The sequence below is a fragment of the Orcinus orca genome, chromosome 8 (genome assembly GCF_937001465.1).
Source record: "Orcinus orca chromosome 8, mOrcOrc1.1, whole genome shotgun sequence".
In the NCBI taxonomy this organism is placed as follows: domain Eukaryota; kingdom Metazoa; phylum Chordata; class Mammalia; order Artiodactyla; family Delphinidae; genus Orcinus; species Orcinus orca.
The window spans coordinates 82,756,072-82,776,653 of NC_064566.1; the positions used below are offsets into that span (position 1 = coordinate 82,756,072).

General features: G+C 34.5%; 1 protein-coding gene across 10 annotated transcripts in view; it reads left to right on the top strand.

Moving 5' to 3' along the window:
• Window positions 1-20,582, top strand: part of GRIA4 (glutamate ionotropic receptor AMPA type subunit 4) — a 517,460-nt gene that overhangs the window by 455,420 nt on the left and 41,458 nt on the right. For all 10 annotated transcript variants that reach the window (XR_007478959.1, XM_049714079.1, XM_004284005.3 and 7 more), the window contains 3 exons: window positions 3,593-3,963; window positions 9,928-10,126; window positions 15,872-16,119. Coding sequence is in view for 9 of the 10 variants with exons in the window: in XM_049714079.1 (XP_049570036.1) it covers window positions 3,593-3,963; window positions 9,928-10,126; window positions 15,872-16,119 (818 nt within the window). In the remaining variant the exon portion in view is untranslated. The remainder of the gene's footprint in view (window positions 1-3,592; window positions 3,964-9,927; window positions 10,127-15,871; window positions 16,120-20,582) is intronic.

The window sequence follows — 20,582 nt, forward strand, 5'->3', positions numbered from 1 at the left end:
GTGTCACAGGCACAGAAAGTCCCAGGCAGTTCTCAGAGAGAGACGATAACATAATGGTTATTAATGCTTATTCATTCATCAGCCAGCCTGTTAGGGTTTAAATAATCTGATCTTTGCCACTTGAGTTGTCCAGTTTTTTCCCAAAAGGAATCTTTTTCCATGTCTCATACACTTTCCACAGATTTGTTATTTTCCATTCTGGTGTCTGCAAAGTCTTTACTTGTTTCTCAACTACTTTTTTTTTCTTTTTACTGCTAATACTTACATGAAATCCCAGTTTGCAGGGCCCTAAATAAAACTCCATCTATATTCTTATACTCAACAAAGCCAGCAAAATGATTAACTTTGAATCCATTTTTTTTTACTTTACTCTTTGCAAACTTTGTTACTGTAATTTTTAGGGATAGATTATCTGTGAGACAGGCATATGTAATCTCAGCACACCACCAGATGGTTACCCCAAAGCTCAAAACCTCCATGACACTCTCAGGTCCATTCTGCCTGTCACACCTGCACACTGCAGCAAGTTCATTATATGATCTTCTGTGGTACACTGCTCCAGCGCCTTCTTCTGGGCCCCGCTGTACTTGTGTGTGTATAAACAACCCAAGGGATTGTTTTCTCAAAGCAAGTTCCATGGCCTGCCAACACCAGAATTACCTGTGGTGTGTGTTAAAATGCTGGTTCATGAGCCTTACTCCAGAGGTCTTTGAGAATCCAAATATTATCAGGTTCTTACAGGAGATATTTCTCACAATTTTGGAAGTCACTGAGAGATAATGGAACAAGGCAAACACAGCATCTCCAATGTTAGCAGAGAAAACTCAGATGTATCCTCTGTTCACTGGCCTCTTTCAAATCACAAATTTCAGAACTTCAAATGTGTCCTCATTGAACATTGCTGTCACACTATCATCTAATGCTTGCTTTCCATTGCATCTAGTTTTATGTGTTGGAGACTCCTTTATTTCTCTTCATGCTTCTCTACTTTTAAGGCTTACTCTCATTAGTGGTAACTTGTATAAATAAAAAATTTCAGAAGATACTACACATAACATTGTAGTATGTGAAAGGTAGTATTTCAAATCAGTGAAAGAATGCATTATTCACTTATTCCTGCTGGGAAAGCAGGACAATTTTGTAATACATTATCATGCAAAATGCTAGATAAATTATAGAGGGAGCATAGGTACTAGAATAAAATATATGATTGAGATTAATCATGATATGAGAAGGATATTTCTAAGCATGAAACCAATGGCTGAAAACGCAAAAAGATAATTTTATATGGCTACAACAAAATTTTAAAACGTATATAATGCAATAAAGTATCATGAACTAAGTAATGTAAACCAAAATTGATGACTGGGGGAATATTAAAAACATATATGAAAAATAATATTTTTAATATTTATTTTAAAACACATAAATTAGTAAGCAAAAAAATGAATACCCCATATGGAAATGGGGCAGATTATGACAAGTAATACATAAAAAGAGTAAAAGTGGCTATTTGTTTTACAAAAAAAAATTCAAATCAATACAATGAAATTAGCAAATTGGTGAAGATAGATGAGAATAAAGATACACGGGGTATCCAAGGTTCAAAGCGGAAGGTGCTTTCCCACAGTGCTATTTGCATGATCTTTCTGGAGAAAAGTTGGGCAAAACATGTAACGAACATTAAAAAGATTGTTATCATTTAGATCAGCAATCCCTTTCTAGAAATTTATTTTAAATAATAAAGATATGTGCGAAGATTTGTCTTCAAAGGTGTTCACATCACCATTATTATAAATTGTGTAAAACTGGAAACAATATAATAAATTGATAAAATAATAAATTGAGTAAATTTTGATGCTTTAACATGATAAAATATTTGCAATCATTAAAACTTATTTTTACTATATATGTTGAAATAACTCATTCTCTTGAGAAAAGGAATTATAAAATATAGTGTTATATATTATCCCATTTTAAAATAAGAAATTAATATTCATAAAACAATGTCTAGTAGGGCATATATAAAGAAAATAATAAGAGTAGGTGAAGGAAATGAAGATAAATTTTCCTAAATTTCTGGTTCTGTTTTTATATACTAATTTTTCTATATCTACTTCATATATCACTGTATAATGAAAATTATACAGATAATAATAACTATGGGGAAATAACCTCTCAGCAATGATTCTCTGGCTTTTGTATTATATGTGGGCATTTGTGATGTGAACTAAGTTTATTCCCACTTGAAAGTGTATGCAGTTAATCCTCAGTCACCCAGTGGAAAACGTGACAGCCAGAGTACATTCCCCATGCTAACCCTCCAGTTGCATTTGTATCAAGCTGCTGGCCATTGTATCAATCCAGGGCCTGAGGAGATATAGAGTGAATGTAAGAGTGACAGCCACTATGTAAGAGCATATATGTCTGTGTTTCAGATTCCATTTCAATGCCAAATATTTTCCATTTAAAATAAATAATCAAAAAACCTTTTTTCATTTGTAGATCATGTAACAATTTACAGTTTTTTCACCACACTTTATTTCATTTGATCTTAGAGATGGCATGATTTAATAGAAGTACAGTCTCAAATTGCAGAGCTGCTATGATGTGTAAAACTCATTTGTCTCAGTTTCATCATCTATAAAACAATGATAAACATAAGATTGTTTATCTCTTTAAGAAGGTTAAGTGAAAAGCCATTCCAAATATTTAAATCAGCATAGATACATAATCCCTCATTAAATGCTCACTATTGTTTTATTAAGGCTTATTTAACAGATAATTGCAATAACACAATGAGGTAAACAGGAAAGAAAATGTCTTCATTTTAGAGATATGGAAAAAGGCTCAGAAAAATTACTCAGAATCACAAAATGAAAATGGAAGCTGGTGTCTTATTAATAATAATATATGAGAATTGAATCCACTGTTTTCCAAAATCGTTTTTAGAAATTGAAAGTAGAAATCAAAGTATGTGAATAGGAAGAAATAAATGTCAGTTTCCAGATTTGTGTGTGTGTGCTGAGTCAAAAAATGTTGTCAAACAATAGGTTTCTTTTATCTCACAAACGCAGACTTTATGATAGGTTTACTCATAACTGGAAAGGAATAAAAAAGAAAAGGATGTTTGAAATTCATAATATTAAGGAATGGCCAAGTAATGAATCAGTGACAACATTCCAAATGAAACAGAAAACACTGCAAAATAGCAGCAATTCTGGCTAAGAAATTCAGAAATTCAGCCATATGGAAAAGCTATCGAATATCCTCCTCTGCGCCATCTCAGACCCTTAAAGACTAAGACAGTTATTTGAATTCAAGTTATTTTTCTTATGTCTACTCGTTTTCTCTTCCTCTCATCTAATTACTAGCACCAATAAAAATATTCTGTGCAATTAAAGTGACATAATATTTTATGAAAACAAATCTGTTCATCTTTGTATTTATTACTGGCCTTATTTATTGTTGGTATTCCCCAAAAAATGTAGAATAAATACATAACTGGTTAACTTTGAATGGATCAATCCAGTACTACTTGCTTCATGAAATCTATTAACCTACATGTTTTCATGTGTCTTTTCTTTTATAGAAAGCAGAGATTGCTATTGCCCCCCTGACAATCACTTTGGTCCGAGAGGAGGTCATTGACTTCTCTAAGCCCTTCATGAGTTTGGGCATATCTATTATGATCAAAAAGCCTCAGAAATCTAAACCAGGAGTGTTTTCCTTCTTGGATCCTCTGGCCTATGAGATTTGGATGTGCATAGTCTTTGCCTACATTGGTGTCAGCGTGGTCTTGTTCCTAGTTAGTAGGTTTAGTCCATATGAGTGGCACACAGAAGAGCCAGAAGATGGAAAGGAAGGACCCAGTGACCAGCCTCCCAATGAGTTTGGCATCTTTAACAGCCTCTGGTTTTCCTTGGGTGCTTTTATGCAGCAAGGATGTGACATTTCACCCAGGTTAGTTTCAAAACCCTTAAGTTCTTCACCAATTCCACAGTAATTCTAAATATTGTGCATAACATCTCTCTATATGTTCTTTTCCTGGAGGCAGAGCATTGCTTGAAACACAGAAAAACTTTGCAATCCCAAATTAATCTAAATATACTCATAACCGATTTTTCCAAATTAGCACAAAGTATGGATACATAATAAAGATTAATTTCCCAATGGAAAAGTAACATATGGAACCCATCAGAATGCTCAAAAATAACTTTGTATTAATATTTCTTTCAGTGATTACAGATGGAAACTAAATCTAAATTCTTAAGAATAGGAATTTATTTTTATGTTGTCTCCTTTTCAAAATCAAATGTTTTTATTGTTTTGTTCACTTTTGAAAATTAATTTTGAATTCGATTTACATCCCATGTAGCTTAATGGAGATTTCTACCATGGAGTTACCTAAAACCTGAGTTAATATAGTAGGTTCCAGATATACATTGTTCTATCTAATAATCATAAACAAGCTAAGCAGTAGGCGAAGAGTCAGCAACGTAAATACTATATTTGTTTTCCTTATCGGTGGAGTAACTGCTCATATCCATAAGGATGTGTTTCAGTTATGTTTGTCAAAAATGCAGCCAACCTCCTGTTGCAAGAAAAATACCAAATTTCTCTCAGAAAAATAGCTGAAGGCATGAGAAGCTAAGAATTGAATTTAAAGTGACTTATATTAGCATCACAAATATATGTATTTTTTAAAGAAATGCTTTCTCAAAAAGAGACATTTTAGTTACAATGCAGTTTGCATTCCTTAAGAACCAGGAACACTATAAATGTGCTTAAATTCCAATAACATAGAAAGTTGAATCAATAATCCTCAAATAATGAAATGAAAAGAAATTAAAGCAAATCAAGTAATAGTTTTATGGGTTTTTAAAAATTTATTTATTTGTTTTTTATACAGCAGGTTCTTATTAGTTATCTATTTTATACATATTAGTGTACATATGTACACTAATCCAATCTCCCAATTCATCCTACCACCACCACCACACTACACACGCTTTCCCTCCTTGGTGTCCATATGTTTGTTCTCTACATCTGTGTCTCTATTTCTGCCTTGCAAACTGGTTCATCTGTACCATTCTTCTAGATTCCATATATATGTGTTAGCATACAGTATTTGTTTTTCTCGTTCTGACTTATTTTACTCTGTATGACAAACTCTAGGTCCATCCACCTCATTACAAATAACTCAATTTCGTTCCTTTTTATGGCTGAGTAATATTCCATTGTGTATATGTACCGCATCTTCTTTATCCATTCATCTGTCTATGGGCATTTAGGTTGCTTCCATGACCTGGCTATTGTAAATAGTGCTGCAATGAACATTGGGGTGCATGTGTCTTTTTGAATTATGGTTTTTTTCTGGGCATATGCCCAGTAGTGGGATTGCTGAGTCATATGGTAATTCTACTTTGACTTTTTTAAGGAATCTCCATACTGTTCTCCATAGTGGCTATATCAATTTACATTCCCACCAACAGTGCAAGAGGGTTCCCTTTTCTCCACACCCTCGCCAGCCTTTGTTGTTTGTAGATTTTCTGATGAGGCCCATTCTAATCAGTGTGAGGTGATACCTCACTGTAGTTTTGATTTTCATTTCTCTAATAATTAGTGATGTTGAGCAGCTTTTCATGTGCCTCTTGGCCATCTGTATATCTTATTTGGAGAAATGTCTATTTAGGTCTTCTGCCCATTTTTTGATTGGATTCTTTGTTTTTTTAATACTGAGCTGCTTGAGCTGTTTATATATTTTGGAGATTAATCCTTTGTCCATTGATTCCTTTGCAAATATTTTCTCCCATCCTGAGGGTTGCATTTTCGTCTTGTTTATGGTTTCCTTTGCTGTGCAAAAGCTTTGAAGTTTCATTAGGTCCCATTTGTTTATTTTTGTTGTTATTTCCATTACTCTAGGAGGTGGGTCAAAAAGGATCTTGCTGTGGTTTATCAAAAACCTTTTGATTTCTTCAGTGATCTCTTGGTTATTTAGTAATGTATTGTTTAGCCTCCATGTGTTTGTGTTTTTATGGGGGTTTTTCCTGTAATTTATTTCTACCCTCATAGTGTTGTGGTTAGAAAAGATGCTTGATATGATTTCAATTTTCTTAAATTTATCAGGGATTGATTTGTGACCCAAGATGTGATCTATCCTGGAGAATGTTCCATATGCACTTGAGAAGAAAGTGTAATCTGCTGTTTTCGGACGGAATGTCCTATAATATCAATTAAATCTATCTGGTCAATTGTGTCATTTAAAACTTGTTTCCTTATTAATTTTCTGTCTGGATGATCTGTCCATTGGTGTAAGTGAGGTGTTAAAGTCCCCCACTATTATTGTGTCACTGTCAATTTCCTCTTTTATAGCTGTAAACATTTGCCTTATGTTTTGAGGTGCTCCTATGGTGGGGGCATATATGTTTATAACTATTATATCTTCTTCTTGGATTGATCCCTTGATCATTATGTAGTGTCCTTCCTTGTCTCTTGTAACATTCTTTATTTTAAAGTTTATTTTATCTGATATGAGTATTGCTACTCCAGCTTTCTTTTGATTTCTGTTTGCATGGAATATCTTTCTCCATCCCCTCACTTTCAGTCTGTATGTGTCCCTAGGTCTGAAATGGGTCTCTTCTAGACAGCATATATATGAGTCTTGTTTTTGTATCCATTCAGCCAGACTGTGTCTTGTGGTTGGAGCATTTAATCCATTCACGTTTAGGTAATTATCAATATGTATGTTCCTATGACCATTTTCTTAATTGTTTTGGGTTTGTTTCTGTAGGTCCTTTTCTTGTGTTTCCCGCTTAGAGAAGTTCCTTTAGCATTTGTTGTAGAGCTGGTTTGTTGGTGCTGAATTCTTTTAACTTTTGCTTGGCTGTAAAGCTTTTTTGTGTGTGTGGTATGCGGGCCTCTCACTGCTGTGGCCTCTCCCATTGCGGGGCACAGGCTCCAGATGCGCAGGCTCAGCGGCCATGGCTCACGGGCCCAGCCACTCCGCAGCATGTGGGATCTTCCTGGACCGGGGCATGAACCTGTGTCTCCTGCATCGGCAGGCGGACTCTCAACCACTGCACCACCAGGGAAGCCCACTGTAAAGCTTTTGATTTCTCCATCGAATCTGAGTGAGATCCTGCTGGGTAGAGTAATCTTGGTTGTAGGTTCTTCCCTTTTATCACTTTAAATATATTGTGTCACTCCCTTCTGGCTTGTAGAGTTTTTGCTGAGAAATTAGCTGTTAACCTTATGGGAGTTCCCTTCCATGTTATTTGTCATTTTCCCCTTGTTGCTTTTAAAATTTTTTCTTTGTCTTTAATTCTTGTCAGTCTGGTTACTATGTGTCTCGGCATGTTTCTCCTTGGATTTATCCTGCCTGGGACTCTCTGTGCTTCCTGGACTTGGGTGGCTATTTCTTTTACCATGTTAGGGAAGTTTTCAAATAATCTCTTCAGATATTTTCTTGGGTCTTTTCTCTATCTCTTCTCCCTCTGGGACCCCTACAATGCAAATGTTGGTGTGTTTAATGTTGTCCCAGAGGTCTCTTAGGCTGTTTTCATTTCTTTTCATTCTTTTTTCTTTATTCTGTTCTGTGGCAGTGATTTCCACCTTTCTGTCTTCCAAGTCACTTATCCATTCTTCTGCCTCAGTTATTCTGCTATTGCTTCATTCTAGTGTATTTTTCTTTTCAGTTATTGTATTGTTCATCTCTGTTTGTCCTTTAATTCTTCTGGGTGTTTGTTCCTTAATTCTTCTAGGTCTTTGTCAAACATTTCTTGCCTCTTCTCAGTCTTTGCCCCCATTCTTTTTCCAGGGTCTGGATCATCTTCAATATCATTATTCTGAATTCTTTTTCTGGAAGGTTGCCTATCTCCACTTAATTTAGTTGTTTTTCTGGGGTTTTATCTTGTTCCTTCATCTGGTACATAGCCCTCTGCCTTTTCATTTTATCTCTCTGTGAATGTGGTTTTCATTCTACAGGCTGCAGGATTGTAGTTCTTCTTTCTTCTGCTGTCTGTCCTCTATTGGATGAGGCTATCTAAGAGGCTTGTGCAAGGTTTCTGATGGGAGGGACTGGTGGTGGGTAGAGCTGGCTGTTGTTCTGGTGGGCAGAGCTCAGTAAAACCTTAATCTGCTTGTCTGCTGATGGGTGGGTCTGGGTTCCCTCCCTGTTGGTTGTTTGGCCTGAGGTGACCCAACAATGGAGCCTACAGTCTCTTTGGTGTGGCTAATGGTGGACTCTGGGAGAGCTCAAGGAGTACTTCCCAGAACTTCTGCTGCCAGTACCCTTGTCCCCGCTGTAAGTCACAGCCATTCCCCACCTCTGTAGGAGACCCTCCAACACTAGCAGGTAGGTCTGGTTCAGTCCCTTATGGGGTCACTGCTCTTTCATCCTGGGTCCTGACGCACACACTACTATGTGTGTGCCCTCCAAGAGTGGAGTCTCTGTTTCCCCCAGTCCTGTTGAAGTACTGCAATCAAATCTCGCTAGCCTTCAAAGTCTGATTCTCTGGGAATTCCTCCTCCCGTTGCCAGATTCCCTGGTTGGGAAGCCTGATGTGGGGCTCAGAACCTTCACTCCAGTGTGTGGACTTCTGTGGAATAATTGTTCTCCCATTTGTGAGTCACCCACCTTGTGGGTGTTTGATTTTATTATGATTGCGCCCCTCCTACTGTCTCATTGCAGCTTCTCCTTTGTCTTTGGATGTGGGGTAATTTTTTGGTGAGTTCCAGTGTCTCCTGTCAATGATTGTTCAGCAGTTAGTTGTGATTCCAGTGTTCTCACAAGAGGGAGTGAGCGCACATCCTTCTACTCCACAATCTTGAACAAATCCCCAGTTTTATGGTTTTAAAACCAGGATTAAGCAAATGTTAAGTTAAAACCAACAGGTGTCACTTATATAATAATGGTTAAGAAGGGAGCATTTTAAGCTAGAAATGCCATTGAAAATATGAAATCTTTCCTCATATTAAGAAAATGTTTAAAAATAATTTGTCACAGGAATTTAAAATAGTCTGATGGTCCTGTTGAATGAGTTCAATTATGATTATGCTCTGAATTTTTATTCATTTCATTCTCACTTTTCTTCTGCTCACCCACACATCCCTGAAAACCAGAGAAATGGTGAAGAGAAAATGTTCTTCTGAGCTCTAGCCTCAGTTTTCAGTGCCGTTACACTGCATATTAACAAGTCACATGCTTTGGTCTCAGGTTGGAAGTGGCAGAGAGAACATTTTTATACCAGTGTGTAAAGAACTTTAAGACATAGCTCATCCTCCATTCAGATAAGAAATGGAATATCAATCCAACCAACAAACAAACAAAACATTCTTAACTATGGTTACTTTGAGACCAATCCTAGATCTTCATGTGGTCCAGCCCCACCTTGGCATATGTCCCATCCATCTTGGCATAGCTCTGACTGAAGGTAAAAACAAGTTCTCTCAGAAGAGCATCTGCCATCTTGTATCAAATCTAAGAGCTCACCAATTGTTAAGATGTATTCCTATTTTATGTGCCACAGAGAGAGAAACAGTGCTGCCAATCAAACTATGGTACTGTGTTTTATCTCATCAAACATAGGTTGCATCTTAATTTCAGAGATGTTAAAGTGCAAAAGGGATCAATGAATTTAAGTAAGCATTCCTCTTCTGGACCTGAAGGAAAGGCTTTTGGTTCTACATTTCTGCCAAGTAAGCAATAAAAAGGAAAAGTATTCTAAATGTGGCATTTATACATTCAATATAGCAAAAAGGATGTCAGGTGATACAGAAATACTAGAACCATTCTGAGTAGACTATTCAGAACATAAAATGATACTTGTAATTATTATTAAACATACACGGTGAACTGATGGTATTTCTTTTCTTTCTCTATGTTGATTATAGAAAGGAAAATGTTATTATCTTATCCATGTTTAGATCCCTCTCAGGTCGAATTGTTGGAGGTGTTTGGTGGTTCTTTACACTCATCATTATATCATCTTATACTGCTAACCTCGCTGCTTTCCTGACTGTCGAGAGAATGGTCTCCCCCATAGAAAGTGCGGAAGACCTGGCCAAACAAACAGAAATTGCCTATGGAACATTGGATTCAGGGTCAACAAAAGAATTTTTCAGAGTAAGTGGAGGGGAAAACTAAAAAGGAAATGTTCATAACTTTCAAATTCAGGCAATTTTGCCAATTATTATATTATGGGCTCTAGCTATTATAAGTTTTGCAAACATAATGGTAACTGCTATGTTTAAACATAGCAATGCTATATACTTCTACTTGGATTTTATAATCACTTTAATATGAAAAAGCTAATTGATTTATTCACATTGCAAGAGGGACCCTTACTAAGGAAAAGTAACAATAAAAAGGTAAATAAAGCAACTTTATAACATAATTTATCCCAAAGATTCCAATATTCATAATGCTATGAAGATACTTCATCTGGCAGGATTTGGATTTATCTATGCTTTGGAATTTAGAGCATAAAAATGAAAGCATGGCTTTTTTTTTTTTTCAAAGAATACATTTACCTTGCTGCATTTGAATCCCAAAAGCTTAATTTCATGTTATAGTACCTATATGATGTTTATTATTCTATAATCTATTCTGTAACAATGGATTTCAAAGCAATATATTTGCTTTCTCACATGATAATGGGAACAAGAACTACTAAGTTCTAGCACCTTTGTAAAACATTGTATGATATTGCATTTTTGCTGATTTCTCTGCTTTTGCAGATAAAATTGTTCAAACTGATATAATTGAGTTTCACATATGGATATAATTCCTTTGGCTTGCCATCATGATGGCAGGTATTTTGGAGGTTTTGGGGTTTTTAGCTGTTTGTACCACTATAAGGATGAATTTTTTGATCTGTGAATCTCTTTCACTCTGCTTTTACTTAAGTCCAGAAATCTCACAATGTGTGATCAGAGATAAGGGTTAATTTTGTGACTTTAGAACCAAAAAACTAAAAAGTGGTCAGGGTGAAATTTTCACAAATATTTCATTAGGTAATTGTGGCATCTTATATTTAACATCAATTGCTTAGAGACTAAATATATAGTAATTTAGAAGACAAGATATGTTTCACTATTTCCTAAACTATTGTGTAAAATTAATGATAGCCCTTTAAAGTAAATTCACACTTATATACAGTACTTGGGAGATTACATTTTCATTTTAAATGTGTATATTTATTGTTTTCTCACTCAGCTTGGAAATTAAAAACAACAAAAGATACTACTCCTTAAGCCAGCCTTAACTTTCATGCACTTGAATTTCAATAATATTTCTTTTAAAAAAAATTCAATTATGGTATTCTTAGATATGACAGATGTTTATGTAACACTAAATCAGGAACAAATCACTCAAAAATTGTGCCAAACCCATCATTGCACATTGTTTTCAAAAAAACAGGCAGTGAACACCTTTGTCAACAATTTGGAGCATTACTAATAGATATAAAATTTGTAAATTATAAACTATTTGTAGATTTTTCTAAAACTGTGAATAATAGTCATGACAATATATTTTATTAACAATATTCTATGGATAAACTTAATTAGCCAAATTTTTTAACTTACTGAGTGCATTCCAGTCTCTAAAGCTTAATATAGTAACACATAATTCAGTACTTTTACACATAATTCAGCATAATTTCAGTACTTTTCTGGAAATCTGTGTTTCCACCCAAAAGAAACTAGGTAAAATTTAGTGACTTTGACTAAAAACCATTATGTATATGCATCAAAATAGAATACAAATTTGTGCTATCATTTATATTTTACTGAAAAATGATGACTGATTTTCATGTAAATAAAGCAGATATTTGTAGGTTCATCATTTTGCCTTGAGTGAGAAAGGGGAAAAGAAATATCATATTGATTCCCTGAAAATGTTTCAAAAATAACTCACTGTAGAGCTCTTTGGCATCAAATACATTGAGAATGTTATTTCTAATCTTTAGAGAGTTTTTAAAAACTGCTCAAGTTTGAAAAACTAATGAAGTAGGTAAGAGAATATATTGATTAGAAATATAGGAATAAGGAAAGCTGCTTCCTAGATACAGAGCCTCCCATATAAGTAGTGCAGTCACCATGCCCTTTTTCCTTTCTGTCCCACCCAATTATAGTTTTAAAATTGAAAGAGTGTTATATGTATAGGTATTTATGTTGCAGAATAGTTTGAACCCTAATAGGACAAGAAAATAATTTTCCCTGGAAGCATACTTCCAGGAATACATAAATTTGAGTTCTCTGATAAAAATCTCCTTCATTTCCTACCCTATGTTCTCCCTTCTCTCTCATACATGATCACCTGGTTTAAATAAATCATTTGTCTGATGGGTTGTTGAGGAAACAGAACGTGAAAGGTATTTTTGCCCTTGTCAAAAATGTTTTCTTATAGGAACACAGTAATGGTACATCTATCAGCTTCACTAAACTGCCTCAGGAAATGAATACTCAGCATTTCAAAAAATGTTGCAGTTGTTCTGGAAAAAGAATTAGGCCATGGGAGAAAATTACATCAGAATTCAACTGTTGCCTTGGTTTTGTACCATTATGAAACTTGATATGTTTCATGTTCTGTGCCACTTGTTAAGCATACACATAGAGGCATTTAAAGGAATTTTGTACTTGTCACTTAATGACAGGCTTTTTTAAGGTACTTTTACATTATTATAAACCTGATTTAAACACACTGATTTTCATTTCAGTGCAGATTTTATCCTGTACCTGTTTCAGTCATCAGTGAAATCATGAATGCATTAATGAGATGGATTAGTATTTCAGGGCTTATAATATTATCAAATAGTACATTGATAAGCTCTTACTGGAACATCAGTCTTGCTGCATAAGCTACTAAAAGCAGGAAATAATTTACCTGATAACAATGTAAATATCAACTATAGTGCATGACATTTTTACATATTTTCTATTAAAAGCAGAAATGGCAAAATACTTAATTTTGAAAAATTAAAAGGATGGCACATTTTTAAATCTCCAAGAATTATTATAAGTAATGAAATAATGCTTTAAATAGTTTCCCATGCATTGTGTTTCACAATAAAGATGAAACAAGTAAATCTGAGATCAATTTTATAATTTAAAAAAAATGACATATTATCTTTGCTTATTACCTTGAGCATATTCACTCCCCAAACCTGATCTTTAAGTAGATATCACAATTGAAGATAAAGATGTAAAAGTCCCACTATCACTACATTTATGAGCTTATTGGGTCTGCAAAAATCTCATTTTAGTCTGTCTCATCAAATTTATAAAAATTACCTTATCCTCATTCCTTAGCAAACACCCTCTTACAGTCACAAGTAAGGCACAGCGATATTATTTCCAGTCCTTTACCTCCTGAATTTCCCAACCTCACCCTCTCCACCATGTGGACTTGATTTTATCTAAACCATGCCCCTTTAAATCAGAATCAGAATTTCTAAACATTAACATAGTGACACACCATATAAATTTTTTTTCCAAAAAAGTTTCTTTCATCATTCCTCTATTTTCCACTGAGAGTGTGTATTTTATAATTTCTATTATACATAAGAAACTAAGCATAATTACACTACAGATTCCTCTTTCTTCTGGACTTCAAAGGAATTAATTTAACTTCTTTTGCACTTAAGGTATATGTAATTCAATATATTTAAACAAAAGCAGTAGTAATTTTCCTCACATTAATATTATGGGAATGGACATCTATAAAATATCAATGACCTAAAGGTATTTTATTCCTTTAAAAAAATCATTTGCTTTAATATTATGTTGCATTCTATATAGTTAAATTATCTTCATAATTACCAAGCCCTAAAAATACTCTTTTTCCATTTTGCTGCCTTAGTTTTGTTTAGCTGTTCTCTTTTCCTTTAATAAGATATAAAAAATAAGTAGAAAATTGCCAAGTAACTAGCATGATTCTCATATTCTTAAAATTTTTCAAAAGAAATTTAATTAAAATAATACTCAGATTTTATTTCCTCTGGTTTCAATGTAGTATACATAGTGAAACAAAAAATATATAGAGAACTCTGTACCTTTTGGGGTGTAACTCTGAAGTGAAGTTATCAATACATTAAAAAAAGTGATTATATGCCTAAATGATGTTGTTTAGCAACACATCTAAATTGAAATCATCAGGATAGATGTTTAAACACAATCAGTATCAAGTGATCCAGAGAGTTGATAATTTTCAGAAGTTGGAACTCATTATAAAATGGAGTAGTTCATACTCTAGAAGAGAACTTCATTATCAGAGATGGAGTGAATGAGGCCTGGCAACATGGCCTCCCTAGTGGATCTCATGGTTAAGGGTTCTGAATACAGATACTCTTCTGTCCTGGTACAATATAGAATCTTTGCAACTGAATTATATTTGGCATAGAATTTTCCTAATGTGAGGATTTCTGTAGCCAGAAGTAACCTGTCATTACCTAAACACGCATACACAAACATATCAGAATCTCTGAATCATGAGATATTTTCAAGTGTTAATAACATAAAAACATTTCAGAGGATACAGGATATCTATTTCCTATCTGATATTTATCACCATTTGAATATACATTAACATAAAATATCTGGGGTTTTTTGGTGTTTAGGTATGCAAATCTCTTATTGTGTGACTTATTATATAGATTTATTGATTACTAAATTTCCACCTTATGAAGCCAAAATTTTGAATACCACTTTTATCAGTTTCTTTGTTCACCTGAGTAATTTGCTTTTACCCAAAACATGTATTCTTAAATTTGCTATTTGGGTACCTTGTTGATTATTGAAGATTTGCTTCTTGTTGGATTCTATCTTCTGGTAAACAAAACAAGGTTGGTGTAAATAAGTATACATGCTACTCAGGATTTGGCCTCATGCTTAGATTTAGGTTTGACTGAAGTCTCCATTACTTTTAATTTGGATCCAGATGCAAAATTTCCACATCTTTCTATTGAACAAAATTAATTGCACCAGATAAAAGTCTGTGTGTATCATTGTATTGTCAAACACCAAACAGGATTTGGGCTTTTCTATTTTATTAAATATATCCTTTGGGGACATTTGAGTTCATTTGGATATATTTTCGTGTGAAAAAATGTGTGGATGAAAAAATCTAATATGAATGCAGATACCAACAAAATGAATTGGATAAATTAAGTCCTGCAAATAATGTAGATACAGCCCAAATAAACAAAAATATAAGTAAGTTTCTTGGCTGAAGTCAAGGGATTAGAAAAACTAACTCTCCAAAATATAAAGTGGGAAAACAAGAATTAGTTCTCTTTAAAGTTTAATATATGTTCTATTTGGAGATTTTGTTAAAAAAGGTCTAAAAATGTTTTGGTGAACCTAGTTTGATTCTTGTTTTATGGATATTTGGTTTGTAAACTAGGGCAGATTTCTCCTCCTCCTTTGGTGTTCAAATACTGACTTGATAGGGACTGCACATTTTGTATACATTTTTTTAGAATGGTTTACATTAAAACTTTGAGGCATGGAAAAATATGAAAATAAAACAATATAACAACTCTCCTTGTTTGTTATAATTCAGTACAACTCTCTCTATGGCTGTCTACATTTTATAATAATAATAAGTTGTTCTTTAAGCAGTTGAGTAAGGTAGTTATTATGACATGAGGTACCTTTTTCTCCAAATATCACTTTTAAATGTCTTTCATTTCAGTGATTTTCTTAAACAGTTGTAAAAGGCAGTTTTCTAATTGTAAAAGAATAATGTTATTATGGCAAATTGCAATTAGAGGGTAACGTAGAAGGTTTTATCCTTATCTCGGTTCAGTCAATATTAACATCTTGTTCCCTTCTTTCCTGTATTTAATTTTATTTTAATGTCCTCCAGAGATCAAAAATAGCAGTGTATGAAAAGATGTGGACCTACATGCGATCAGCAGAGCCATCAGTGTTCACTAGGACTACAGCTGAGGGAGTAGCTCGTGTCCGAAAATCCAAGGGCAAATTTGCCTTTCTCCTGGAGTCCACTATGAATGAATACATTGAGCAGCGAAAGCCATGTGACACAATGAAAGTGGGAGGAAATCTGGATTCGAAAGGCTATGGAGTAGCAACACCCAAGGGTTCTTCATTAAGGTGGGTGGAATAGTATAACAATATAACATGTGTTGTTATAGTATTCCACCTTCCCTGATGTCCCTGAGAGAATTATTTTGTTTTGTGTGTGAACATGGTATGTTTGTTTGTTTTTCTGTTTCTCCATTTCATATTTTTTGCTCAACAATCAGGTATTTTTTTTTAATTTTAGAATAATTAATCTTAATTGACATATATCTTTTAAGGCCATATAAAAACCAAACTGGTTGAACACTAGCTGCTTCCAGTGGGCCTAAAACATGGGTAGCATATGCTTCTATATCTCATCAACTTTTTTTGGTCACTGAAATCTACATTCTCATTGTGTCAGTAATAATTCTACATTTTTTCATTATTTTTAAAATTATGCCTGCCTGCTAGTTTCTAAGAAGAAATCAATATCTTCTAGAAAAACACTTTTTTTCCATTTCAATGTTTCATTTATTATGACATCATTATATTTTAGAAAATCCTGAGTTGTATCAATGCTAACTTTGTAAATCACATTTATTTATAAATGCAATTATGATCAGAGGGAAAACTGGGCTCTGATTTTATTGTGCTTACTCAAGTCACACTCTCTACTGTTGCAAAGGGAGTATGGGGTAAGTAAGATCTGTAAAATTAGACCCAGTAACAATTCAAAATTGTTCACACATAGACCCCTAAAATGTGACTTATGACCAAAGCATCACACATGTGGTTGGTAGTCCACATGTGTTAAAAGTGAGACTTTGTTTCTTAAGGAAATGTTGGTAAAATCTGCCCTTTTCACCCTTTTGGTCCTGGACATAGAAAATTCACATGTTTATGTCCAGGAGGCAGAGTTTCCTATTTTCCTTAAGTAACAAAGGCTGCTGTTGAATTGCTGGGGTTAGAGCAAAGCTGGGGTCAAAAGTGACGACTGATAAATTACTCTGGTCTCAGTGCTGCTTAGGAGAGATTCATACAAAGCACAGATTCAAGAAGAAATCAGAATCTTTGCCAAAGGAATTAACCAAGAACCTGGTCTTGAAAAATGATGCTTCTGGTAAGCCTTTGAAAAATGAAGGTAATGAGACCTGTACTGTTGCCTAGTAGGAGTGAAAACAATATAAAATTATATGATTGGTTTCAAAAAGGGAACTGCAATGTACTTTAGGTATATGTGCTGGGTGGGGGAGAAGTTGAGACAGATATAAGAAACAAATACTAGTACTGAAAAGTTTGTGTTAAAACAGTATTTTGTGTTTGCAAACAACCCTGTAATAATTCAAGAGGGGTTCCATGGTATGTTCAAAAGGGACAATTTTTAAAGGAGATAGAACAAAATTAGCCAGCAAAGACATATTTGGGTGTAGACTTTGGCAATACTGAAGTCAGGTTTATTTGAACACACTTCGCATATGAAACTGGAGAAATGTGCACGGAGAAAGCCAAACAAATAAATTATCTATGATAAAATTCTACCCAAAAAGATTTCAGCCATTCAGAAACTAAAAGTGACATTAGAATATTTGGTTTTTAAGGGAATATTTTGTTTGATGCAACATGAGAAATATGTAATTTCAATGAGGCCATGTGGCAAATAAATCTCTATCGAAATAGTAGTAAATAGAAAGGGAGACAGCAACAGAGGGTGATATGTAGATTACTGTTCACACTATTGATTACATTCACTGGATGTAGCATTTGCTCTTAATTAATTCTCTGTGGATGTAGCTGCCTTGTCCTCTGTCTTGTGTCTACTGATAAAGTCAAGTTCCAGGGACTGAATTTGCCCCTCAGATAAGGGTGCGCCTGACTCCCATTGATAGCAAGAGTGTTCCCTCTTAAATGTACCACTTTGTCAAATCCACACTACAGGGATTGTTTAGGGAGAAGCTGAAGGGCTTCATCTGTCTAGAACTGTATAATAATCAGCTATTAGCCTCCCCCTCTTTTCCTGTCTTTCCCTGGATCTTGTTAATGAGGCAATTGTTAAACTCAGCTTCCTGGGTTAAGAGTTTGTTTATGTGCTTTGCTTTATACATGCCACAATTTCCTGAGCAAGCTGGCCCCTGCATGCCAAAACCACAGTCATTTTGTCCTGTCTTTGAGAATACTGGAAGTGCACTGAAGGCTAACCACCATTCACCTTACCCACACCTCCTTACTCCCCCACACCCAGCCCAACTAAGCAGGAGGCTCATTAAGCTTAAATTCTCATTCTTATTCAACTAGTAACCTTCTGCTTCAAAAGAGGCAAACTAATATAGAGATGGACCAATAGGCACCTTCTGTATAAATGACGAAATTCAAAATAATTAGTCATCAGAGAAAGATCCAGAGGGCATACCTTCATCAAGAGTATCTTTGAAAACTTTCTGCCTCATTTGTTCAGTTGAGACTAAGTCTGTTTTCCCACAAGATCTATTTTTTTAACCAAGTTTTTAGGTTAATAGTTCTGGACACATTGAGATTGGTCTGTTTCACTGTCATTAATTATGGCTTCCTTCCAAACGCTGCTGTTTTGATTCATTGGGTAATATGAGACTTTATGAAAAGGAAAACAATCTTCCTTCTATATAAGTATAACCAGAGAATGCAGACAAATGACTAGCAATCTTCTGTTGATCTAGGGAGTTTTTTTATTTCCAGATCTTGCTGTTTGGTCAAAATGCTTCAAAATAAATGTCACAGAAAAGAGTAAGAGTAGGATATATAATCAGGATGAAAAATCAAGACTTGGGTCTTTAATGTAGGCTTTAAAACACAGGCAATCAGGATCATCACAGAGCATATATCTGTGACTAGGGTAACAAATATTAAACCAGTTATGACTGGCACCCATCTTTATGGCAGAGAATGATATTCAAAGCTCCCTATTGTTCAGAGAGACTTTATTTCAGGCTAGCGTTTGCTGGGCATACACATACGTAGCATTTCACAATGTTAAAACCATCAAGCTATCACTAACGGCTCTCAGTAACAGAAGGCCAGTAAGTATGCTCAGATATTATCAGTATATTATGATTTGACATAGATTCTCCAATTTGTAGGTGATAGAATGATGCCAGGTATATTGATGTTGTTAAACTTAGAATCTCTAAATTTTAAAATTGAAAAGGAAAGCAATTATAGGTAAGTGTACCTACAAGCTATAAATATCAGTGAGTCAAAAAACTTAAATCTTACTGGCATTACTATTTGTTTTTCTAAGTTACCTTCCAAAGAAAACTTTCAGGTCTCATTGTGAGATAAAAGGGTAAAATCTCTTATGTTTCACTATCTCCCTACTTTGATATTTCTCCTGAATCTTCTTTCCACATACACAATGCCATTTATTCTACATGAACTTCCTTCTCATCCCTTCTCCAGTACCCTTGGCAATCCAAAACTCTTGTAAAAGCCTTCACTGGTTGAGAAATTTTTAAAGGTTGTTTTAAAATAGACACTCTAGATGGCATAGCAATGTGATGTAAAGTTTAAATGAAAGAGGAAGTGTATTTTGACTATACTATCAATACTATCAACTTTACTATGCAACTTTAGTATAGATACGTACTATACTATAGTATTTATTATCTAGGAAAGTTGTATACTTTACTATCAAAAAGTAGTTTCTTTAGTGTATTACCTATATTACACTAGTTTCTAGACTCTCAACTTTACCATGCAATAAGTAAACTGATAAAGATTGTTTAGAGTAAATCATAATTTATTTAATACAGATTTACTGACTATTAAATAGTTGTTAAATGAGAAATACCCCTTTTAAAAATATTCATGGTATCTAGTATCTTCAAGTACTTCCAGGAAACAAAGAAGTGGATCATATCTTCAGAATTTTCCTGGCCTTTGTAAAGATTTTTATGCTTGACCCTAATGTTTGAAGCCACATTAAAAAAACTAGTGTCCTGGGGATTCCATGGCAGTCCAGTGTTTAGGGCTCAGCACTTTCTCTGCTATGGTCCCGGGTTTGATTCCTGGTCGGGGAACTAAGTTCCCACAAGCCGTGGCACAGCCAAAAATTTAAAAATAAAACTAAAAAAGAAAAAAGCTAGTCTCCTATACTTTTATTATTCAATAGGGATAATTCCCATTCAAATTTTGCCTTCTCTAAAGATATTTGTGGAACTGTGCCTAATATAAGACAAATGATCTGTCGTTAAAAAAAAAAAAAAAGGTCTTTCAAGAGAAAGCAGTTCCAAAAGAACTTGATCAGTGGTTGAAATCTGGGGAAAAGTGAGGCCCATTTGGACTTGCTGATGCCCAGTTACAGGAACCTGTGGCAACAGGAGCTGCTCCTTTGAAACCAGGCACATCATGCTTAGTTTACAACAGGCAACTCAGAGCCCCCACAGCAATATCATGGCAGAGGAGAGGAAGTACTAAGAATGGGAATTAGAATAGCACATCTTCATTGGACTTTTTATTTCGGTATTTAACACAATCACTGACCTCATAAGACACTTGTCTCAAGTCTAAATCTGTATCAGGGT